General features: G+C 42.5%; 1 protein-coding gene and 1 long non-coding RNA gene across 2 annotated transcripts in view; one reads left to right on the top strand and one right to left on the bottom strand.

Annotated features, from left to right (window-relative positions):
• The first annotated feature begins 4,879 nt into the window (after positions 1-4,879).
• Positions 4,880-26,412, top strand: part of CD34 (CD34 molecule) — a 44,234-nt gene continuing 22,701 nt past the window's right edge. Inside the window, exon 1 of the mRNA XM_035123034.3 lies at positions 4,880-5,039. Within this exon, the coding sequence (XP_034978925.1) occupies positions 4,964-5,039 (76 nt within the window). The 5' untranslated portion in view covers positions 4,880-4,963. The remainder of the gene's footprint in view (positions 5,040-26,412) is intronic.
• LOC148685097 (uncharacterized) lies at positions 9,640-13,100 on the bottom strand. Its single transcript, XR_015950857.1, has 3 exons — positions 12,960-13,100; positions 10,579-10,636; positions 9,640-9,762 (listed from the first exon to the last, which is right to left on the bottom strand). It is a non-coding gene; the product is annotated as an uncharacterized LOC148685097 (long non-coding RNA).

The raw sequence follows: 26,412 nt of genomic DNA, 5'->3' as shown, positions 1-26,412 counted from the left end.
GGCATGAGGCTGGGAGCGCGGCGCCTGACCGCCTGCCCAGCTCACGACTTCCCCTCCGCCTGGACCCTGGGCGGCTCTGGCCCTTTTGCACTCTGTTGAGCTCCTCTTCTGATTTCCGGAGGAGCGGCCGCGGGTGCCTCGGCTTGCCATTGGCTGCCCAGCGCCTGACGTCGGGGCTGTGGGGAGGCGGCGCGGGCGCGGGCCGCCGGAGGATCGCTCCCAAACATGCTGAACTGAAAGCCCCGGAGCAAGTGGTGGGCGCCGCTCTCGCCCTCTTGCCCATGGCTGCGCGCTCCGCCGGGGTCCTGGCCATAGTGGATGCGCCAGCCCTGCTTCTAGAGGGCGGGCCACATGACAAGGTCTGGCGGGCCGGATTTGGCCCCTGGGCCTTGTGTTTGACACCCATGCCATAGTTGAATTCGAATGGACTTAACCGTCCAGGGGTCCTTTACCCTTAACAGCAGTAGAAAGATGGTCTTGCAATGAAATATTTGCTTTTGCATTTGGCCAGAAATGCTAAAATCAGAATCTCTGTGGTAACATAGAAATTGTTGAGACTTGGCAGGTGTATTTTCAATTTACTGGGCATTATTCTTTCATTTGGAGAGGTGTTCTTCTTCCAGGTCCTACCTACTACACCCCCAATCCAACTAATATTTGTTGTTGTAGCCATGCCACACTAAATGTCATAACCTACTTAGGTCTCATGACTTTCAAAAGAATTTGTCGTTGTGACTAATTGCAGTTGTGATGATGTGAACAGATTTAATGATAGAGATCCATCAATCAGATCAGGTTTTGGATATATCTTTAGCAACAATACTTTACTGTAGAGTTGGAAAACTTTCAGAAAAGGGCAAACGAAATGATCAAGGGTTTGGAGTGACCCCCCTATGAAGAAAGGTTGCACTGTTTGGGACTACCAGTATTTAGTTTAGTTAAGAGGTAACATGATATAAGTTTATAAAATTATGCATGGCATGGAGAAAGTGAGTAGAGAAAAGTTTCTTTCTGTCTCTTATGGAGACTAGAACTCATGGACATCCAGTGAGGCTGAATGTTGGAAGATTCAGGACAGATAAAAGAAAGTACTTCCTCACACACTGCATAGTTAAACTATAGAACTCACTCTCACGGGAGGCGGGAGCCAGTGATGGCCACCAACTTGGATATCTTTAATAGAGGATTAGACAAATTCATGGAGAAGACTATTGATGACTTCTAGCCACAATGGTATGCTCTGCCTCCACCAGTTGCTGGAAAATGTATTTGCATTCAGGGGAAGTCCCTAACTCACTGAGGATATGAGACCTGTCGGCTACCCTCACCTGGTTTAGCCAGCCAGTTAAAGCCAATTCCAGGGGTGTGGCCGCTGTCGCAGCTTCTAAGAGCCACAGATTAAGAGTTGAGTGCAGGGTGGAGACCAGAGGTGGACAAACTACCCCAGAAGGAGCACAACATGTCCTCCCCACCAGAGGTACTACCCCTCCCTTACACCCGATACACCCAACAGTGTACAGTATTGAAGTGGTTTTGCTATAGACTGATTATATCAGAGTATCATTTCAATTGTCTTACATGGGTAAAATTTACCATGAGGATAAACAAATATTCAAAATGCTTTTCTTCATTCTCTGATGCTTCTTTGTGACATCTGAAAGCTTATTGTATACTGTGCTAACTATTCTTATCAGGAAAACAAACTGTGGAAAGCTATTTTTTATTTGAGAAGATGCCCAGAATTGGACTTTTCCAAGTGTGTTGGTAAAGTTTATTGTCTCCTGATCCTTCATAGCAGCCATTGGGGAGAAGTTCTTTTTATGCGTGTATAGGTAAAGCTGAATACAGCACACAAGAACTAAGTAAGACCTGAGGCCAGAGCACCAGAAGCTAAGACAGCAGCAGTGGCGAAGCTCCATGCTCCAGCACCAGGGGCAAAGAGCAGGGGGGGGGCATGGCTGGCACGCATCCCGGGGGCATGGCACGTCACCTGTGGGGGTGCATTTATCTTGCGTTCCAGGGGGGCAGCCACGATGCTACCTGGTCCTGAATGGGGTAACTGTGCCCTGAAGGACCAGGTGTGCAGCCTGGGAGTCATTTTGGACTCACAGCTATCCATGGAGGCGCAGGTCAATTCTGTGTCCAGGGCAGCTGTTTATCAGCTCCATCTGGTACGCAGGCTGAGACCCTACCTGCCTGCAGACTGTATCGCCAGAGTGGTGCATGCTCTAGTTATCTCCTGCTTGGACTACTGCAATGCGCTCTACGTGGGGCTACCTTTGAAGGTGACCCGGAAACTACAACTAATCCAGAATGCAGCAGCTAGACTGGTGACTGGGAGCGGCCGCCGAAACCACATAACACCGGTCTTGAAAGATCGACATTGGCTCCCAGTACGTTTCCGAGCACAGTTCAAAGTGTTGATGCTGACCTTTAAAACCCTAAATGGCCTTGGTCCAGTATACCTGAAGGAGCGTCTCTACCCCCATCGTTCTGCCCGGACACTGAGGTCCAGCACCGAGGGCCTTCTGGCGGTTCCCTCGTTGCGAGAAGCCAAGTTGCAGGGAACCAGGCAGAGGGCCTTCTCGGTGGTGGCGCCTGTGCTGTGGAACGCCCTCCCATCAGATGTCAAAGAGAAAAACAGCTACCAGATTTTTAGAAGACATCTGAAGGCAGCCCTGTTTAGTGAAGCTTTTAATGTTTAATTGCTTATTTTATTTCATTTTTCTGTTGGAAGCCACCCAGAGTGGCTGGGGAAACCCAGCCAGATGGGTGGGGTATAAATAATAAATTATTATAATATATTATTATACCTCCCTCCCTGATGGTGCTGGGGGCGGTGCGCTCCCCCCGCCCCCCCACTCCTCCACCAGTGGGCAGCAGTGATGTACCTTTAGCAAAGATTAGAACTACCTCATACCTGTCAACTGCCCCAGAAAAAAATGGGACATATCATTTTCCCCCCACAAAAAGACTGTGGTCAAAGTAGCTGCCATGATTTTGCACGATTTTGGGCTAAACTTTCTATTCAGGCATGACACCCAAAAGCACAAACTTTGGAGTGCTACCCAAGATTGCTGCCCTGAAAAAGCATTTTGGGGGGCAGCGCCCCAAAACACTCGTTTTTAGGTGTTGTGCCAGGAGAAGTTTGCTGTGATTTGTGCAAGAGGGTTGATCTGGAAGATAGTGTCCTGGATACGGGGGTGCATTGAATTGGAAGAGCCAAACTAGAAGTCACACAGGTCAGAAATTTTGGCCTTCCAGATGTCACTGGACTACAACTCCCATCATCTCTGAATTGACTGTGCCAGCTGGGGCTGATGAGAATTGGGAGTCCAATAATATCTGCAGGGTCAGAAGTTGCCCACCTGTCTTACACTTAACATGCGGTTGCTACCAAAAATGGCTGCTTGTCTAGATTCCCCCTCCCTTTCCTTGTCTAGCAGAGCCCATCTGTGCCTGGAAGTTACAGTGCTATAATTTGCTGGGATACTGCTCTCCAACATTAGCTACTACTTATTGGGTAGGGGGAGTGCCACACTGAATGTCAATGTAATATATGAAGCCTGCTAACATAAAAGGATGCCATGGGAAGAGAAGATGGATCACAGAGGTGGGAGGAAAGACATATGCAATATAAGCTCTTCTGGTTCTCTGTGCATTCAGCAGAACCTTTGCATAGCGCCTATGTGCACCTGACCTTTAAGCATCTAGACTCTCTGCATAGTCAAAGACCCTGTTTTTTCCAGGGTTCTGGTCATGTGTACAAGCCCATATACATGCAAGATTAATACATGTAGGTTCGGTTCTGCTGCATTGATAGAGGTTTAGAGCATAGGACTGAAGCTTAGTGGTCCAGCATATACTCTGCATGCAGAAAGTTCCTGGTTGAACTCTTAGCATTTCGGGTGAAAATAAAGATTTAGCAGGAGATCTCAAAGACCTCTCTGTGAGGCAGCATTTGGGCAGCTAATGCTAGTAATAGGAGGCAATACTGGGCTAATTGTGCCAATGTATAAGGCAGCTTCATATGTGAATCTACTTCCTCTCTAGTTTAGGTGGAATTGTGGCTTTGTTGTGTGGAAGAATCCTATGGAACTTAAAACAAGTATGAGTTAACGTTAACACTTGTACAGTATGTGTAAAGTAATTAAAAGAAGGGCAAGCAAAATGATTTTAGTGTAATTTATCTCATTTAATTCAGAGAAATCCAGTAACAATGAAGCTTCTTGTTACTTGCAGTGACACCCAAATAAAATAAGGACTAATTTCATTGGTTTTAAAAAAATCATGCTTGCTTACATTTCAGAATGTTTCCAGCTACAGGCAATGTCCCCTCCTGGGTTAACTTGATGTTAATTTAAGGTTACCAGATTTTTTTCAATGAATCCGGGGACAGTTTTCAACTTCAATGGATTTTGTATGGGGACTGATTTGTAAATCCGGGGACTGTCCCTGGGAAATGGGGGTGTCTGGTAACCTTATGTTAATTCACATTAAGTTATTCATTTTTTTCTTCACTCTACCATTGCTTATTTTGTAGTACTAGGAGCCAGAACTGGATTCTTGTAAGGTTTTTCCCAAGTTCCCTCTAATGATTTGTGATCTGTTTGCAGTTTTTAACATTCTGACATGCACCATGTTGCTGTTATAACACATGAAATGTGTGTTTACATTCTCTACTTATGTAGTGTGCATGTTAGATTACCTTCGAAAAGCTTTCTGTGGCATTTTTACATAGTTTCAAATTCTGGGAATGTCCTGTCCACAGTGATAGAAAGCAGTTTCCAGGAAAGAGTTAAACTGATGTAATATTGTAGGGCGGAAGTTTAACAAATGTGAGAACTATATAAAGCTATGAGATCAGAGGTTTGGAAACATTTTTTAGAAGGGAATCCTATCGAACTCAGTACTGACCTCAGTTTTACTCATAGCACTGCTTAACAGTTCACCGTTGGAAATAATGTTACAGTGGAGTTTTAAAGTACTGAAGGAGAGGCATTTACTCTGGACAGTGTTCTGTGCTTTGAGCCTGCTGGGTGAGTATTCAGTATGGGAGGGGGGGGGACCTTACAACTGCTGTGTTACTTGCAGACAGAAAGTGAAGAATGAATCTTGTTCTGCCTATGCCATAGTTATTGAATACTGACGGAAGTTTATCTCTTGTAATATCTGTTGGATAGCTAGATGCTAATAACATTAGAAGCAAACTGGTAAACAGAATGAATAGCAAGGAAAGGAATGGTTCACACAACTGAAATCCTCTAATTAGTGCCATATAGAATTTTTGCAGGTTCTATAGTTGTGTAGTTGCCCATGTGCAGAAGTGGCATACAGAAGGATATCAGATGCACACATTTTATTCATGATTTTGCAGTTCTCCATACCAGATAACTCCAGTGATTGTTAGCAAGGCTTCAGTATCCCAGAGACTAACATACATTGTTTTTATTAAATATAAAATCCTAGACCGTGTAGCTGAGAGCATCTGTTTGTAGACTGCTAGCCTACAGTGGTTGGCACAACTGACTACTTTTGGTAATTACTGTTACTATTTTTGAATGCTTATGCATTTTATTTATACAACTTTAAAAAGTAATGATTAGGGAAAGTTATGTTGCTATTTTCGAAGTTGAAGGTACCACACAGTATATGTATAGCACAACTGTGTATTTTGCACACTTTTGCAGCCAGACTACTTTAATTTCTCTTTATCCACACTAGACCATAAGATCCTTCTTAGACAAGTCACTGGGCTGTATTCCTGTCTTTTTAATGTTTATTGCACTTTTTAGTACTCCCCAAAGGATCGTGCTTATCCTGCTCTGAAGCTGGCATGGCCTGTTTATTTATTTTGCGGGGTTTTGTTTTTCCTTCTTACATCTACTGGCCAAGTCACAATTGTATTTGCTGCCCATGTACATCAAGTGAGCAGGAGAGATGTGTGTCTGCAGCTGGTCACAGCATGTTTCAGGGACATCACTTTGGTGGATATGCAATTAATTGCCCTCATGTTTTAAACCATTCAAGGCCTAATTTGTGTGGCTGCAATTAACTTTGTAAAGAAATAAATATAATATAGTCTGCTTTTTCAGTGTCGTGTGTGAAAATTGTCTTGTAGCTGGCTTTCTAACATCCAGATATAGGGTTTTTTTTAAAAAAAAATACATGTGGAATTCATACTGCTGCAGTATCTGCAAGTTCAGTGTTAAACCCTTTTGAAATTTTATCTAATTTTATCTAGTAATTGAAAAAGCAATATGATACAGTGGTACCTCAGTTTAAGTACACAATTGGTTCCGGAAGTCTATACTTAACCTGAAGCGTACTTAACCTGAAGCGAACTTTCCCATTGAAAGTAATGGAAAGTGGATTAATCCGTTCCAGACGAGTCTGCGGAGTACTCAACCTGAAGCGTACTTAACCCGAAGTATGAGTGTAATTGGTTCTGGAAGTCCGTACTTAACCTGAAGTGTACCTAACCTGAAGCGAACTTTCCCATTGAAACTAATGGAAAGTGGATTAATCCGTTCCAGACGAGTCCGTGGAGTACTTAAACTGAAAGTACTGAAAGTACTCAAACCAAAGCGTACTTAAACCAAGGTATGGCTGTACTCTATTCCCTTTAAAAAAGTAGGCTTCACTCCACACAATTACTTGATCCAGCTAGGGAGAAAATAATGTAAGCACATTTACCAATGTAGTCCAATGTTGAATAAAGATAGGAATCAGCATGCATCTGTCTATTGTGACTCTCATTCATACTACATTCAAGGCTTCTAATGTGGATGAGAAGGTGCATCCAGGGCCATTAGTTATGTACAACTAGAGCTGGATTTCTATCACAATTAGAGATGCTTTCCAACACATGAATTAGCATTTTGAAGATGCACATAGGGTTCTGTTTTGGGCTCCTGTCTACACTTGGCAAATATTTTCAAGGTAATTTTATACCTGTGTGTCTTGGCTTCGTCTTCTGCAACAATACTTTATCTTCTTGGGCATATTGCCTAGAAATGTATGCATGAAAAGCATTATGTCATAGTTAAAGCAGTGATGGAATGCTGGCATACGAAGCTTGCTTAGCTGCCTAGATATGTCCCTCATCAGTAAGCCTGCATTTTCTATTAGGGAAACATGGTTTTTGTTTTGGTAAGTAAACCTAGTAGTCACCATATCTGGGGCTGTGAATGTGCTGGATTTCCCTCTCTAAAGTATGAAAAACAATTGGCTATATATTTTAATTTGTGTTCTATCATGGCATGCAAGTAAATCCCATGCCGAAACCTCCATCACCTTAGAACGTTCAGTACACTTTTACTACCTTTCAGAAATATACTAATCAAACTGAATGTGGTTCAGAAGACTATCTGCTAAAACCATGCATTTCTCTGAAGATGTATTTGTTTTTATTTTGTATTTTTATGCTGTGAACCGCCCTGAGATCTTCAGACATAGGGTGGTATACAAATTGAATGAATAAATAAAGTTCTTTAAACACATTGAGAACAAGAGTAATTTGCAGACACATTCCTACAGTGACAGTATTGTGAGGTGCCACTTGGTAGTTGAGGAAATGGTTTTCCCCCCTCTCTTGGTAATTATGCAGAATCCACTGGCTGTGTACACAACGTACATTTAAAGCACCTCACCCCCGCAAGAATCCTGGTAGCTGCAGTTTGGTAAGGGTGCTGGGAATTGTAGTACTGTGGGAGGAGGTAAACAAAACTTTGTTTGCATGTGGATAGTATGTCATTTTCTTGATACAAAGGTCAACCACTTTTACGTCTATTTCCTGTTCCTAATTTTCAGCATCAGTTGTGTTTTCCCAGGCTACCTTGAGGTATGTGTGGGTAAACATATTAAGTGCAAAAATGAATTATACACATCCAAACGCACTGTAGACTTGAACTGGTAAGCCTAAGCCAGCCACATTTTTCCAGCACATGTTCTCTGCATGCCCACAGTTCTTAGGTCATACATAACTCCCTTTCACACATTACATGTTTACCACAGCAAACAGAAATGTAGCCATAGCCTACACAATTGTGAAGCAGCTTTTATGGTTTTTGTTCTGCATAGATAGTAGTACACTTGATAGCATTCAGAGGCATCAAGTGATACATTGATCTGATCCTGCAAGGTTCTGCAAGACATCTATTGTGAGATGCTAGTTTCTCAACTCCCACTGATTTATATGAAAATAAGGTCAGTTTTTGCAATTGCAGTACTAAAAAGATGGCTTATGTTCTGAGAGCATCTTATTGTAACTTTATTTGTTTATTTATTTAACTTTGTTTTCACTGTGACTTCACAGTTCACACACACTTTTAACTAAGTTACACTGTTTTATGTGCACATGTTAAAATGTAATATATGAATGCAACAAACATATTTTTATAAACATGTCTATTATATGCTACTAGGGAGCTAGGATTGCCTATAGCCCCCCCCCTCCATGTGTGTATGCTAAGAAACAAATATATGTTTGCCACTACATAATGTCTGAAGCAAGAGAAAACTCCTACATGGAAACAACTTCAATATTGCAAAAACCATGCAACAACAACAACAACAATTTATACCCCACCCATCTGGCTGGGTTTTCCCAGCCTCTCTGGGCAGCTTCCAACAAAATATTTAAAATACAATAAAACATCCCTAAACAGGGCTGCCTTCAGATGTCTTCTAAAAGTCAGATAGTTGCTTATTTCCTTGGCATCTGATGGGATGGCGTTCCACAGGGCGGGCGCCACTACCGAGAAGACTACTACCATGTCATATGTGGCAATCTCAACCATGTCACGGCCTCGGTCCTGTATACCTGAAGGAGTGTCTCCACCCCCATCGTTCTGCCCGGACACTGAGGTGCAGCGCCGAGGGCCTTCTGGCGGTTCCCTCATTGCAAGAAGTGAGGTTACAGGGAACCAGATGGAGAGCCTTCTCGGTAGTGGCATCCGCCCTGTGGAATGCCCTTCCATCAGATGTCAAGGAAATAAGCAGTTATCCTATTTTTAAAAGACATCTGAAGGCAGCCTTTTTTAGGGAAGTTTTTAATATTTAATGCTGTATTGTTTTAATACTCAATTGGGAGCAGCCCAGAGTGGCTGGGGAGACTCAGTCAGATGGGCGGGGTACAAATAAATTATTATTATTATTATTATTATTATTATTATTATTATTATGTCTAAATATGATTTGCAAGTGTGATTTTTATGTACAGGAGTAGTAACACGGTGCCCTCCTTAAATTATTGAACTCCAACTCCCATCATCCCTGATTATTACCCATCCTACAGGGTATCTAACAACATCTGGAGGGTACCATGTTGTCTATCCATGCTATGTAGGAAGCTTTCCCCCTTGAAGTGGATCTGACATTCCAGATTTCAGTCCTGATGACCACCATGTTTGTGGTCAATCTGTTTTAAATAAGAATGTTGCAATCACAGCTGATTGTTAATTATGTTATTTAGAAAACTATATTAATATACAAGCCAGCTTCTGCTTTTCACATCAAGATAATGTTTTAGATGTTGCTTTTGGCCTCATAAAAGATGCTTAAATATTAAATTAACGGTTCAAGAAAAGTTACCTTTGGCATGAGAAATGGAATATTCAAGTAGCCTGAACCTGACATTCCCTACAAATTAATAATTATACAGCTTGGATGCTAAATCTCATTTTGACATTTACAAATCAATTTTATTTGAAATGTGTACCTATGAGATGGTGTGTTCATTCAGTTAGACTTAAGTGCAGTCTAGAAGAAAAAATTCATAATGTGATTAATCATTACAGATTTAAATTCAAATAGTTAATAAACAACTAAAAGACAAATTACCTGAGCTGAAGTGAAATATTCAAGCAATTATATTCAAATTATTTCAGTCAGGTTTCAAAGTTTACAAAGAGTATAGAACCCAGATATTCATATAATCTAATCCATTGTCTGAAGAATAAGCTATTGAAAAAGCAGGCTAGCAGCCAAGCAAAAATCTCTTTTATCAGTTTTGTCTGAGTGTTGATTAGGTGAGCATGCTTGCAATGATGTAATGGCTTAAGCTGTCATCCTCTCTCCTTCCCACATTCTCTTCGCCCTTTTTTGGCATTGTTCGTGACTGCAGAAGCCCACACCCAAATCCTGTCTGGGCCATATGGAATAGGAAAAAGGGTTCAGGAGGAGGAAAGCATAGGATTTTATCGGATATTTCCAGAGGGAAAGGGACTCCACCCTTTGAATTCCTGCCACATGGCAGGAGAGGAGCAAAGCTAGAGATTCATGAGTAATGTAGCTCAGAGTCCCCAAAGGTGGTGCTCATTATAACTGCTGGAAGAATAAAATATAAGTCGTAATCCTGGCCTCTCAGTTTCAGTTATTTCCCATTTCATCCAATATATGAAATTCTGGATCTGAGCATTATTACTGCTAGCATGCTGTGGGATCAATATGATACTCTTTTGCACTCTGTGTACTAATAAAAGTGCTTACCACTACCTTCCATTCTCCTTTTTAATCTCATTCATTCTATCATTATAATATCCAGCTATAATTGGACAATCAAACAAGTGGACATACCATTTAAGAGGGCTGCGGCTACTTTTCATGTTGCTTTTTAAAGTTGCAAGTTCACCATCTGGAAGATATGAGAAGACACATATAATCATTATGTGAGACTTAACTGAGCAAAGTGTTTCTGAGCGAAGACTTGTGTTCGGCATGTCTCGGAAATTGATTCAAAAGTCTATGGAATTTCTCTCAAAGACATACATGTTTACAATGGTATTCACATTTTCCTGTGTATCATCAGATACAAGTGTAATTCCCAAAAGTATATCCATGCACTAGAGACTGTGAGATAGTAAATCATATTTATTCCCCCCTTTGTCCATGTTTGTAATTTATTTAAAGCAGTGTATCATGCAGCTTCTTTGCCTATTTTTGGTGCCATTACAAAACAGTGTACCATTTGAATTTTATGGCATGAAACCTGAAAGTTCATATAAATGCCTTATATCTTCATGGTGGATTTAGCATGACAGTAAATGAATACATTTACACAGATCACATGCTGTTCCATGGGCTCTGGGCAGCAGGGATGGCCCTACCATTAGCCAGAGCATGACGGCAGATTTTGGATGTCATGAAAAGGCAGCAAGTTGTTAGTTATTTAAATTATTATTATTGTATTTTTACTACCAGGGAGGAAGAAGATGTGCTTGTGGTACTTTTTTCCTCAGATGCTAAAACAACTTGAATGGCCTTGGGTACTTTGTATCTTAATTTGGTGGGAAGGGTGCCATTTACTGCTCTGCAACAGGCACCCAATCTTGGGAGCTGGCCCTGCTGGGCATCTTACACCAATTTCATCAGCCATCTTATTTCTCACTACCCCAAAATAACTCATATTATAGAAACTGGGTATGGCAGTTTTGAGCGGACCAAAGAGGTCATAATTAAACAACAACAACAAATGTAATTTCTCTCCATGAGCACTTGTCCCTCCCTTTCCCTTCAAATTCTGCTCTTCAAATTCTCTTAACCTTACTTAGACTCCTTCCTGCCATCTATAGCAGAAACAAAAGTCAGGTGTGAGAGGAGGCAGACAACTTTCACTGGATTTGAGAGAGAGAGAGAGAGAGAGAGAGAGAGAGAGAGAGAGAGAGAGAGAGAGAGAGAGAGAGAGAGAGAGAGAGATGCCTGCTGTGTGCATGAGGAACCCAGTTCCAGCTGCTGCAGTGATAATCCCCCTTGCTACTTCTTTTCCTCTTCTTCCTGACAGGGCAGTTTCCTAAATGGCTGCCATATAAGGAGGGATGTTGCCTTTATATGTGCCTGGGCTATAATTTTTCTATAACCACAAACAGTGGTGATGGGAACATCTAAGATGTGGTAGCCAATTAATAAAAGCAACATTTACTTAACAATTGTTAACAGGTTTCTGTGCTTGAATCAGAATAACACATGTGGAAAGCCAACAAGGGTGTGTGTGTGTGTGTGTGTGTGTGTGTGTGTGTGTGTGAGAGAGAGAGAGAGAGAGAGAGAGAGAGAGAGAGAGAGAGAGAGAGAGAGATTTTTTCAGCAACCAGCCTGTACATCTTATACTGATGCGCTGGGTGGGGGAACAATATCCAAAATATACTGGCCCTGTCTGAACAGTGTGGTAGCAATATGAAAGAGGATGAATGACGTTATGAAAAGCTCATTAAGCAGTATTATTCCTTATTTGTAAAACCAACATTGCTAGGCAGATTGCGTAGTTTAAAAAACAGCATTGCTAACAACAGTAGTAATGAAATTTATCATTTCTATAGTAAAGGTAAAGGGACCCCTGACCATTAGGTCCAGTCGTGGATGACTTTGGGGTTGCGGTGCTCATCTTGCTTTACTGGCCGAGGGAGCCGGCGTACAGTTTCCAGGTCATGTGGCCAGCATGACTAAGCCACTTCTGGCAAACCAGAGCAGCGCACGGAAACGCCGTTTACCTTCCCGCCGGAGCGGTCTCTATTTATCTACTTGCACTTTGACGTTCTTTCAAACTGCTAGGTTGGCAGGAGCTGGGACCGAACAATGGGAGCTCACCCCGTTGCGGGGTTTCAAACCGCCAACGTTCTGATCGGCAAGCCCTAGGCTCTGTGGTTTAACCCACAGCGCCACCCGCGGTTTTTTTTTTGGTGTTCAAAGTTATAATTATCTCAACAATCCTAACAACAACCCAGTAAGGTAGCCTTTGCCAACTTGGCGCCCTCCGGATATTTGGGGCTACAACTCCCATCATCCTCAGCCAGCATGGCCAACAGTTGATGGGAATTGTAGTCCAAGAACATCTGGAGGGTACCAGGTTTGTGAAGGCTGTTGTAATGCATATCAGTATTATTCAGAAGTCCCATGATGTACTTGCCGTGAACAGTGATTTAAATTACAACATCAATTAAAGCTGTAATCCTACACCTACTTACCTGGGAATAAGACCTGCAGCACTCAGTGGATCTTACCTCTGAGCAGGCATGTCTAGAATTACCTGTTACATTACACTCTCCGGGAGTATGAAAAATAGTGTGCTCATGATTGATTATACAAAGGAAGCTAAATATACAAACTCCCTTTGTTAGCCTCACAGCTTACACAGTTTCACCCAATAAAGGTTAAAGTCTTTCCATTTGTTTCTGTGGAGACAGATATTTGAGTAGCGTAGGTAATGATGTAGAACTTCCGTTTGACTGTGTGAGGACAAATCATTTTAAAGATGTGTTTATGTTGCTTGGGGACTATTTGATTTGATTTGGGACAAATAGTTCTCAGTTAATTGTCTTTGGAAAGCCGAAGGGGACCAATACTTGGAGCAAATGATATTTTGCTAAAGTTTGCAGAATGCAAATAATATTAAACTTGGCAGAATGTCATTCCTCTCCAACAACTAGTTGATATAAATAAGGGTGGGTTTTTTAAAATGCAAACTGTAACATGTAGTTGCTTCAAACACCAGTGGTTTTATGTTTATTGTGTCCACTTGGCTTCAGCAATGCAGTGCAAACTCTCAGTGCTAATAAATTCATACAGAGTTTCCAAAACTAATGAAAACAAGCTGTGCATAAAATTGTGGCAATTGAGGCAAGTACCATGCCCAGGTGCGCTGTTAAGGATCCTTTGGGCTCATACAGAACAATTTGAAGTTTCTTAGTGTGAAGTATCTACATGAAGTGTAAAAGTAGGGAAAATTTGGGGGTCATTGTGGCGGGGAAGGAATAAATAAAGAAGAAATAATTATGACCTGGTTTTGCAGTATATGAGGTGGAGAAAATATTTGCCAAAATGTTAAGGTGATTTCTAAAACATCTGGAAAAGTTCAGAAGTTTTTGTTTGGGTGGTTGTGGCACTTGGGGAGGCCAAGTGTTACGGTAGGAACTATGCCATTGTAATGAGGTAAGACTTTCTGCAAATGTCCATGTAAACAATGGCACATACACATGAGGGCTTATGAAAGCGGTATATGACGCTGATTACTCTATTTATCCTTTGCCACAAAAATCTTGTCTCCTGTTCTTGATTTGATCGAACTTGTTCTTGGGGAAACAAAATGTAGCAACTAATTTTATTTTTTTGTAATCCGGCTGCGCAATTTTTCATGTACAAATCAGGTCTAAAGAATTATATCGGTGGAGCAATTTGGATTGCCAGCTAATCAGCTTTGCAAGTTGATTCAAACATCCCTTTTCTACTGTCCTGAAAGTGTGGTGCATAATTAAGGAGTTACTAGTAGAATACAGAGGTTTTCAAATCTTTACTGTGCAGCATGTTGAGCATTGTCTTGAAATCTGAATATGTACATCTAATGATAGCCAACATGTTTTGCCAATGAAGATAATCCAGTCCCTCCTTTCAATGAAACATGGGTGAGAAGTACTGCTTGGTTGGCTGTTTGTTGTTGTTGTTTAGTCGTTTAGTCGTGTCCGACTCTTCGTGACCCCATGGACCATAGCACGCCAGGCACTCCTGTCTTCCACTGCCTCCCGCAGTTTGGTCAAACTCATGTTCGTAGCTTCGAGAACACTGTCCAACCATCTCGTTCTCTGTCGTCCCCTTCCCCTAGTGCCCTCCATCTTTCCCAACATCAAGGTCTTTTCCAAGGATTCTTCTCTTCTCATGAGGTGGCCAAAGTACTGGAGCCTCAGCTTCACGATCTGTCCTTCCAGTGAGCACTCAGGGCTGATTTCCTTAAGAATGGATAGGTTTGATCTTCTTGCAGTCCATGGGACTCTCAAGAGTCTCCTCCAGCACCATAATTCAAAAGCATCAATTCTTCGGCGGTCAGCCTTCTTTATGGTCCAGCTCTCACTTCCATACATCACTACTGGGAAAACCATAGCTTTAACTATACGGACCTTTGTAGGCAAGGTGATGTCTCTGCTTTTTAAGATGCTGTCTAGGTTTGTCATTGCTTTTCTCCCAAGAAGCAGGCGTCTTTTAATTTCGTGACTGCTGTCACCATCTGCAGTGATCAAGGAGCCCAAGAAAGTAAAATCTCTCACTGCCTCCATTTCTTCCCCTTCTATTTGCCAGGAGGTGATGGGACCAGTGGCCATGATCTTGGTTTTTTTGATGTTGAGCTTCAGACCATATTTTGCGCTCTCCTCTTTCACCCTCATTAAAAGGTTCTTTAATTCCTCCTCACTTTCTGCCATCAAGGTTGTGTCATCTGCATATCTGAGGTTGTTGATATTTCTTCCGGCAATCTTAATTCCGGCTTGGGATTCATCTAGTCCAGCCTTTCGCATGATGAATTCTGCATATAAGTTAAATAAGCAGGGAGACAATATACAACCTTGTCGTACTACTTTCCCAATTTTGAACCAATCAGTTGTTCCATATCCAGTTCTAACTGTAGCTTCTTGTCCCACATAGAGATTTCTCAGGAGACAGATCAGGCACTCCCATTTCTTTAAGAACTTGCCATAGTTTGCTGTGGTCGACACAGTCAAAGGCTTTTGCATAGTCAATGAAGCAGAAGTAGACATTTTTCTGGAACTCTCTAGCTTTTTCCATAATCCAGCGCATGTTTGCTATTTGGTCTCTGGTTCCTCTGCCCCTTCGAAATCCAGCTTGCACTTCTGGGAGTTCTCGGTCCACATACTGCCTAAGCCTGCCTTGTAGAATTTTAAGCATAACCTTGCTAGCGTGTGAAATGAGCGCAATTGTGCGGTAGTTGGAGCATTCTTTGGCACTGCCCTTCTTTGGAATTGGGATGTAGACTGATGTTCTCCAATCCTCTGGCCATTGCTGAGTTTTCCAAACTTGCTGGCATATTGGGTGTAGCACCTTAACAGCATCATCTTTTAAAATTTTAAATAGTTCAGCTGGAATATCATCACTTCCACTGGCCTTGTTATTAGCAATGCTTTCTAAGGCCCATTTGACTTCACTCTCCAAGATGTCTGGCTCAAGGTCAGCAACCACACTACCTGAGGTGTACGAGACCTCCATATCTTTCTGGTATAATTCCTCTGTGTATTCTTGCCACCTCTTCTTGATGTCTTCTGCTTCTGTTAGGTCCTTACCACTTTTGTCCTTTATTATGGTAATCTTTGTACGAAATGTTCCTTTCATATCTCCAATTTTCTTGAACAGATCTCTGGTTTTCCCCATTCTATTGTTTTCCTCTATTTCTTTGCATTGCTCATTTAAGAAGACCCTCTTGTCTCTCCTTGCTGTTTTTTGGAAATCTGCATTCAGTTTCCTGTATCTTTCCCTATCTCCCTTGCATTTTGCTTGCCTCCTCTCCTCCGCTATTTGTAAGGCCTCGTTGGACAGCCATTCTTGCATTTCCTTTTCCTTGGGATGGTTTTCGTTGCTGCCTCCTGTATAATGTTACGAGCCTCCATCCATAGTTCTTCAGGCATTCTGTCCACCAAATCTAAATCCTTAAACCTGTTCCTCACTTCCACTGTGTATTCATAAGGGATTTGATTTAGATTGTACCTTACTGGCCCAGTGGTTTTTCCTACTTTCTTCAGTTTAAGCTGGAATTTTGCTATAAGAAGCTGATGATCTGAGTTACAGTCAGCTCCAGGTCTTGTTTTTGCTGACCGTATAGAGCTTCTCCATCTTTGGCTGCAGAGAATATAATCAATCTGATTTCGATGCTGCCCATTTGGTGATATCCATGTGTAGAGTCGTCTCTTGTGTTGTTGGAAAAGAGTGTTTGTGATGACCAGCTTGTTCTCTTGACAGAACTCTATTAGCCTTTGCCCTGCTTCATTTTGAACTCCAAGGCCAAACTTGCCAGTTGTTCCTTTTATCTCTTGATTCCCTACTTTAGCATTCCAATCCCCTGTAATGAGAAGAACATCCTTCTTTGGTGTCATTTCTAGAAGGTGTTGTAAGTCTTCGTAGAACTGGTCAATTTCACTTTCTTCAGCACCGGTAGTTGGTGCATAAACTTGGATTACTGTGATGTTAAAAGGTCTGCCTTGGATTCGTATCGAGATCATTCTGTCATTTTTGAGATTGCATCCCATTACAGCTTTTGCCACTCTTTTGTTGACTATGAGGGCCACTCCATTTCTTTTACGGGATTCTTGCCCACAGTAGTAGATACGATAGTCACCCAAACTGAATTCACCCATTCCCTTCCATTTTAGTTCACTGATGCCCAGGATGTCAATATTTATTCTTGCCATCTCCTTTTTCACCACATCCAGCTTACCATTATCCATGGTTCTTACATTCCAGGTTCCTATGCAATATTTTTCTTTACAGCATCGGACTTTCCTTTCGCTTCCAGGCATATCCGCAACTGAGCGACCTTTCGGCTTTGGCCCAGCCGCTTCATCAGCTCTGAATCTACTTGTACTTGTCCTCCGCTCTTCCTCAGTAGCATGTTGGACGCCTTCCGACCTGAGGGGCTCATCTTCCAGCGTCATAACTTTTATATGCCTGTTGTCTTTGTCCATGGAGTTTTCTTGGCAGGGATACTAGAGTGGCTTGCCAATTCCTTCTCCAGGTGGATCACGTTTGGTCAAAACATAACTTCTCTAAGTTATTTAAGCCCCTTCGCCACGACAAGGCAGTGATCCATGAAGGTTGGCTGTTTAGTTCACCCTTATATTTAGATAGATCTGCCTGCTCTGTTTATAAGGAGACAAAATATTACTATTAGAGTTTATTTAAAATGCTACCCATTTAAATCTTATCTCTTTTCCTGTAATTCAATTTCCTTCCAGGCACCTTCATCTCATGGAACTAAGTAACCTTTTTTTATTCTTCATTGAGGTTTTATTGTTCATTACTAAAGGGATGGCTTTTAAGGGATAAACCATTCTTTTTTCATGAACTTAGGCAATCAGGATAAGCAACTTAAGGATTTCTAAAAGGTGGCTGCATATTGATTAATATTAGGTTTTACAAACTGAACAGGTATAACTATATACCTGTAGCTAACATTTTCAGAGCTTTTAGCAGTGAAGACCCCCTTCCAGGTTTTTTAAAATTTCTATTATGTTAACCAAAATAGTGGATAAGGCAAGTGCATGAAAGAGATAATGATCAGGTTGGCAAGCGGTTTGTGGACATTGAGTATTTGGATGGATTTAATTAATTAATTAATTAATATCCTGCCTCATGGAACAAGTAAGTCTTAACTGCCCATCTGAATGAATGGAAAGAAGAAGCCTGGTGGATCTACCCAGAAAGGATGTTGCACGATAAAGATGCCACCACATAAAAGGTCCTGTCTCTCATGCCTAACCTCCAAGCAATAGAACAGAGAGAATGGCTTCTGATGTTGATCTCAGTCCTTGAGCAGACTGGGAATGAATGGTTTCATCTCAATGAGTTTGGCTGCATTAAGATCATTTATCTGATTTATGCTGCAACCCTGAGTCCATTTATCTGTGGTTACATCCCACTGAACTCAGTGGGACTTTTCTGCATAGACAGGTCTACATTTAGTGCTGTCAACCCTACTATTAACTTAAGATCAGTTGGTAGAGCATGAGACTCTTAATCGCAGGGTCGCGGGTTCAATTCAATTTAAATTAATTTATTCAGTTGATTCTGTGTAATTTTCCAAGTTGTTTTTTACATCAGCTTTGGCTTCTGTTAATTAATAAACAAGGAACTCCCTTTACTCACATGGAGTTATGGCTGCTGTGTGCACAGCTGTTCCAGTATTGTTCTTAATGTTGTATGCTGTCGTCGTCCTTTGGGATTCAGAGTGGAAGAAAGGCTATCCTCCTTGTTTGTTGCTGTTAAAGTGTTCTACAATAGCAATGCAAAGGAAACTCCAAAGCAGGGTGGTTTACTTGTGGTTTTCTGGATGGTGTTGAACTCCAAAACCCATCAGCCTCAGCCAGCATGACCAGTGGTCAGGGAGAATGGGAGTTTATCTATTTATGATATCATTCTTATATCCTGCTCTTCCTTCCTTAGGAAACACAGGGGAAATTACAATAAAAGCAATTCAATATTTTTGAAACAGTAAATCATTTTCAAAAGGCAAATCATTTTAAAAAGAATCATTTAACATAACAATCAGGCAATCATTTGAAACAGCAGTAGAGTATACAGAATCGGCATTTACATCCAAAAATGCCTGGGTGAAGTTTTTAAATGCACCTAAACATGTTTACTGTGAGGGTCAGCTATATCTTATGGGGGAGGAAGTGAGAAGGCCCTGTCCTATGGCCCCAACCAGCAATCAACTCCTGCTGATTATTATTATTATTATTTAGTAAATTTCTGTGATGCCCTTCATTTGAAGATCATAGAGCAATTTACAATATAAAAACACAAAAACACATGCCATAATAACGAACATAAACATAATGACAAACACCCCACAGTTTAAAAGGACATAGATTGTTTAATTAGCCGAGGGCCTGGAAGAAGAGGAATGTTTTTGCCTGGCAACTAAAGACATGCAATGAAGGCACCAGGCAAGGTTTCCTGGAGAGAGCATTCCACAAGTGGGGAGCCATCAAAGAAAAGGTACATTCCCATATTTCCACCCTCCAGGGCTCTCATGGAGGAGACAAGTAGCAAGGCTGATGGTATTGGAGACACTCCTTCAAGTACTAGGATTCTAATTTGTTCAGGGCTTTATACACAACTACCAGGGCCTTGAACTGGACCTGATAGTTCAGCGGCAACCAGTCCAAATTTTTAAGGACCTGTGTGATAAGAAGATCCCCCATTGCTGCCCAGTGTGCCAGTGGTGTGTGGTGCTACCTGCAGCTTCTGGGGTCCCCTCAAGTGGGGATGTCAGAAAATTCCAACAGAAACTGATGTGTCAATTGCCATCGTTCTCTTATCTATCCCATGTTTGGAAAGGAAAGCAACCCAGCTGATAAGATAAATATCCACTGTTGTTTTCAGACCACAAATTATACATAACACTATGTAATTGATTATTTCCCCATACACACATTTGTATTGTGTTCCCTTTGCATTCTTTATCTTCAGTTCATGGTGAATGACAGATAGCTAATTGACCTCCCTGCCACTTTGACCACTTTGAGAAGGAAGCATGCAAGCATCCATAGATGGCTCATCCTCCTCTCTTAGCGAAGTGAGGAATAGAATGCACAGATCTTTCTTTAGTCACTACATCACAGGCCTCCCTTGTGATTAAAGACCTGCTTCACACAAAATAAACTGTACAGTACTTGTACCATTGGCAAGAGCTATTTTAAATAGTTCCTTTCCCTCAATATGCTTTTTCGTTTGAGGCTTTCTTATACTCTGTTATTTAAGACAGGATACAGTTCTCTTGCTACTATTTAAAATGTAAAACTAAACATAGTCAGAGGTGGGTGCCAGGTCTCAGCCTGGCATTAGTATAACATGCTTGCCATGTTTTTCTCATCTTGAGGACACTGCAAAACATGGCCTTCTTCTCTTCTACATCTCCTATAGAAGGCCTAAGTCCTATTACTGCTCTCAGAGGCTGATGGACCCAGTGAGTTTCCTGACAACTCTGGGGGATTTTCCAGCTACGTTCGGCACTCCTCCTGAAGCCCTGGTCGAACTCTAAAACATCTAAATGGTTTGGGTCATTGACACGAGCACCCTTAAGTGCCCTTTCCTGCTTCCTGGAGCCCACTTGGCTCCCTGGTATATTCTAGAACTTAAGGCAAGAAAACAAGTTAGGAGGCGGTTCGAACGTGAGTGGAGGAAAACTGTTTGAATGCAATCAAATACTGGTGAGGGCTCTTCATCAAGCCCAACTTCTGGCATACTTTGTTACCTCCATTGCATCCTTGTTGTGCCATCTGGCAGAACTTTTTCAGGTTGTATGGGGCCTCTTACAGTCTGACCCGAAGGAGGTGACAGAACTGATAGTAGCTTGCTGTAACTTGTTTGCAAAGCATTTTGAGGATAAAATCACTTGCATCCACCAGGATCTTGACCGTGGGTAGGCAAACTAAGGCCTGGGGGTCAGATCCAGCCCAATTGCCTTCTAAATCCGGCCCGTGGATGGTCCAGGAATCAGTGTGTTTTTACATGAGTAGAATGTGTCTTTTTGTTTAAAATGCATCTCTGGGTTAATTGTGGGGCCTGTGTGGTGTTTTTACATGAGTAGAATATGTGTTTTTATTTAAAATGCATCTCTGGGTTATTTGTGCGGCATAGGAATTCATTCATCCCCCCCACCAAATATAGACTGGCCCCCAACAAGGTCTGAGGGACAGTGGACCAGCCCCGCCCCCTGCTGAAAAAGTTTGCTGACCCCTGATCTTGATTGTTACAGCAGATGAATCTGAAGGAGAGTCCAGAGCACTGTCTAGTCTTGCTGTTTTGGATGAGTTTTAGTTAATAAGGCTTGTTTGAGGGTGTGGACAAGGTGCTTCAATCAGTCAAGGTGACCACTTGCTCTGGACCCTCGCCCCTCGTGGCTGATCAAAATTAGCAGGGAGGGGACAGCTGGCTGGGCCAGGGAAGTGATCAGTGCCTCCTTGCAAGAGGAGTGGTCCCTGCCTGCTTGAAGGAGGCAGCTGTCAAATCACTCCTAAGAAACCCTCTCTGGATTTGGGAAATCTATCTAACTACTGACCAGTTGCCAGTCTCGCCTTCTTGGGCAACATTATTCAGCGGGTGGACATGGAAACAGATATTCTAGATCAATTTCAAATGTGGTGTAGGTCTGGTTTTGGCGCAGAAACTCCTTTGGTCACCCTGCATGATGACCACTGTTGGGAGAGAGATAGGGAAATGTGTCTCTGTTAATTATCCTCAGCCTCTCAGCAGCTTTCGATACCATTGACCATGGTATCCTTCTGGAGTGGCTGTCCAAGTTGAGGGTGAGTGGCACCACTCTGTGGTGATTCCAGTCCTACTTAGATGGATGCTTCCAGAGAGTGATGCTTGGGGAGTGCTCTTCGGCCCTGTGAAGCCTTCAGTTTTATCCCCTGTGCTGTTTTACATCTACATGAAATCGCTGAGTGGGGTTATCTGGAAATTTGGAATGTGTAGTTGGCAATATGCTGATGACACCCATCTACCGGTATATTTAGTGCTATTTTTCTAGAAAAAGAGGTGCTAAAACTCAACATGAACACTTTCCATATTCTGTTATAATGGCAATGGTGACCACCTGAGAGGTGCTGGAACTGAGTTCCAGTGAGTTCCATCTGAAAAAAGCCCTGGCTCTACTTCTCCTTTACATCTGCAGCTGTGGCAGTAGATGTGCTGAACTATTGTTTTGTCTTGGTAATGGACTGGATGAGAGCCAACAAACTGAAGCTCAATCCAGATAAGACTGAGGCACTGTCAGTGGGTGGTTCCGTAGAGCAGATGGATGGGATGTTGCCTGCTCTGGATGGGGTTACACTTGTAGTTTGGGGGTACTTCTGAACCCATGTTGAGGCTCAGGTGGCCTTGGTAGCATGGAGTGCCTTCCATCAGCTTCAGGTGGTGGCCCAGCTGTGCCCCTATCTGAGCAGGGAAAGCCTAACTTCTGTCATCTATGCTGTGGCATAGCTGCCAAGTCTCCCATTTTTTTGCGGGAAACCCCCAGATTTTAATCAGTTTCCCGCTGTTCTCCCAAATGGAAAAAACATCCTGGAAATCCCCCAGATATCCTACCTGCCAGAAGCTCCATTTTGGGTGCTGGCGCCGCCCGATTTCCGGTGCCCAGACATGGGTAGCGCGGCACCGGAAGTGGCTTCTACGCATGTCCGGACATGCGTAGAAGCGACTTCCGGTGCCGTGCAGCGGTTGATCCTGCATTTTTCAGCGGGAGACTTGGTAGCTATGTGCTGTGGTAATCTCTAGATTAGATTACTGCAATGCATTATACATAGGGCTGCTTCTGAAGATGGTTAGGAAATTTTAGCTGGTGCAGAATTCAAAGTACTGGTCCCAATTCAAAGTACTGGTTTTGACCTATAACGTTTTAAACAGCTCAGGACTGCAGTACCTCAAGGGCCGCATCTCCCCATATGAACTGACCTGGACCCTATGATCATCATCTGAGGCACTTCTTCTTCCACAAAGATCTGGAGGGTGACAGCACAAGAAAGGGCCTTTTTTGTGGTGGCTCCCCATGTAGAATTTTCTCCCCAGGGAGGCTCGCCTGGCACCTTCATTATATTTCTTTAAGCGTCAGGTGAAAATGTTTCCCTATAATCAGGCCTTTGACTAATTAACACTATTGCTTTTTTAATGTGTTTGTGGGAGTGGGGTTATTGGCTTGTTTTTGTTTTATTTTGTATTTTGTGTTCTCATTTTGTATTTGTATGTTGTGAACTGCCCTGGAAACTTCGGATGAAGGGTAGTATTCAAATTTAATAAAGAATAATAATAGTTACTACAGCTGCCACTTCTGCTACTCTCCTGGTTTGGCAGCTGGGGGAGCCAGTTTTCATCAAAAGTAGATCATTTCCGCATCCCTCACACAATGTGTAAATAAGTCCTGATGGCAATAAAGGACACTGGTCCTGTAATTGTGCTTGCCGATGGATACATCTGCTGATTTATGGCTATACCTATGCTAGTTTTGACCAAACTCAGGCTGAAACAAATTGCCCATTCCCAGACTCTTATGGTCTCATGATAGACAAGTCATTGATGCCCAAAGAAAATACAGCAGCTGCCCTTGGAGAAAATCCTCCTATTAGCTACGCATATCATTTTTGCTGGAGAAAAGCCCTGAGGGAAAGGATAGCTGTTACTTTGTGCAAGTCTATTTGTCCTTGAACATGTAGCACATCATAATATTGTTTTACAGGGCGCAGTTAGATGAGATGGCAAGAGATTTGTGATTGGATCTCCCACTGTTTTTTAAAAGAAAAAAATGCAACTGCAGGTGGGCCTGATTCATATTAGGAGTTACATAGCTGGGAGAAGAGACTTTAAGCCTTTCTCCTTCAAGGTGAAACATCTGGATTGGATTATTGCAGTGTACTCTACATGAGACTCCATTTGAAGAGTCTTCAGAAATTGCAATCGGTCCAGAATGAAGCAGCGAGAATAAAGGTGGGTGCTTGCTTATGAGAGGCCTCCAGGTGGTGCTTCCAAGCACAATCCTAAGTGTTGATGATTATCTTTAAAGCCCTAAATGGCTTGGGTTCAGGATACTTTTGCAAGCACACGTTTAAAGATGGCCAACCTTTAATATAGCTGATATAAACGAGGACAGAGATTCTGGGAGTGCACATGCTCCTTCAATTTTCCCTGTTGACCTCTGATTTGCTGTGGATGTGTTCAGATCTTTACACAGTTATGGAGTTGATGGTCCTAGCCACATCTAGGTCAATCTCTTTGGCATGCTGTTCTTCTTCCACTCAATTGCTCCTTTGCCCTCCTCTGCCAGGTGCTGACACAGTTCTTTGCTTCTTGGGGAGTGGGGTTCTTATAGGGCTGTTTTTAGTGCCAAAAGCCCTGTGTGTAGCTTTCTAGCCTTGAAGACAGGGTTTCAAGATGTAGCCTATCTTGATTTCAGCAAGGCCTTTGACAAGGTGCCCCATGATATTCTTGTAAAGAAGCTGGTAAAATGCGGGCAATCCATTCAGTGGATTTGTAACTGGCTGACTGACCGAACCCAAAGAGTGCTCGTCAATGGCTCCTCCTCATCCTGGAGAGTAGTGACTAGTGGGGTGCCACAGGGTTCTGTCTTGGGCCCAGTCTTATTCAACATCTTTATCAATGACTTGGATGATGGGCTTGAAGGCACCCTGAGCAAGTTTGCAGATTACACCAAATTGGGAACCAGAGGACAGGTTCACACTTCAAAATGACCTTAATAGATTAGACAACTGGGCCAAAGCAAACAAGATGAATTTTAACAAGGAGAAATGTAAAGTACTACACTTGGGCAAAAAAAAATGAAAGGCACAAATACAGGATAGGAGACACCTGGCTTGAGAGCAGTACATCTGAAAAGGATCTAGGAGTCTTGGTAGACCACAAACTTGACATAAGTCAACAGTGTGATGCAGCAGCTAAAAAAGCCAATGCAATTCTGGGCTGCATCAATAGGAGTATAGCATCTAGATCAAGGGAAGTAATAGTGCCACTGTATTCTGCTCTGGTCAGACCTCACCTGGACTACTGTGTCCAGTTCTGGGCACCACAGTTCAGGAAGGATACTGACAAGCTGGAACGTGTCCAGAAGAGGGCAACCAAAATGGTCAAAGGCCTGGAAACGATGCCTTATGAGGAACGGCTTAGGGAGCTGGGTATGTTTAGCCTGGAGAAGAGAAGGTTAAGAGGTGATATGATAGCCATGTTCAAATATATAAAAGGAGGATCAAGGTTGTTTTCTGCTGCTCCAGAGAAGCGGACATGGAGCAATGGATTCAAACTACAAGAAAGAAGATTCCACCTAAACGTTAGGAAGAACTTTCTGACAGTAAGCTGTTCGGCAGTGGAATTCGCTACCAAGGAGTGTGGTGGAGTCTCCTTCTTTGGAGGACTTTAAGCAGAGGCTTGACAGGCATATGCTAAGAATGCTTTGATGGTGTTTCCTGCTTGGCAACGGGTTGAACTGGATGGCCCTTGTGGTCTCTTCCAACTCTATGATTCTATTCTATGATTCAGAGGGACTATCTGGAGTTTAACAGTCATGTTTGGTCAACTGTGTCAGTGTTTGCACACATCTGCTTCCTCAGATCCCAACATCCCTTTTTGTCTTGTTTCTATTTGCCTAGCATCTCAAAGGTCACACTGGACCCCTTAGCCTTGTTTTCAGCCTCTGATAAGTATCAAGAATACACACACATACATACACACAGGTCTGTATTTTGACCTATCCTTAACAACTGCAGAAGACGGGATCATGGCCCTTCTGCTGTCAAATCTACTCTGAGCCTACTCTGAAATGGTGTAGGATGCTCAGCAAAGGGTATGATTCCATTTGTTCAATAGCTGCAGCATGATAGCACTAAACCGCATAGAAGTGCCGACTTTGTTCTGCTAGAAATAGGTCTCAGGTAGATTATTTTTGGTGTCTCAAAAGGGCAGCAAAGCAGTAATTATTTAATTTATCATAATTGTAGTTTTAGTGTCCAATGAGAGGAGCTTGTGAAATTTTCTGCCTTAGGTGCCAAAATAACTTGATAGCCCTTGGGTACTATGCACCTTAATGTGAGGTGGGGGTATGTACCCACTAAGGCACTGAAGGGTCTTGGACCAACTCAGGTATGGTGAGCCTGCAACCATATGAAATACACACACCCTGGGTTGTTGTTTAGTCATGTCCGACTCTTCGTGACCCCATGGACCAGAACATGCCAGGCACTCCTGTCTTCCACTGCCTCCCGCAGTTTGGTCAAACTCATGTTGGTGGCTTCGAGAACACACTGCCCAACCATCTCGTCCTCTGTCGTCCCCTTCTCCTTGTGCCCTCAATCTTTCCCAATATCAGGGTCTTTTCCAGGGAGTCTTCTCTCCTCATGAGGTGGCCAAAGTATTGGA

This window comes from Zootoca vivipara, chromosome 7, assembly GCF_965207765.1.
Source record: "Zootoca vivipara chromosome 7, rZooViv2.hap1.1, whole genome shotgun sequence".
Classification (NCBI taxonomy): domain Eukaryota; kingdom Metazoa; phylum Chordata; class Lepidosauria; order Squamata; family Lacertidae; genus Zootoca; species Zootoca vivipara.
The sequence above is the reverse complement of the archived record's forward strand: the minus strand, read 5'-3'. Positions and strand labels throughout refer to the sequence as shown.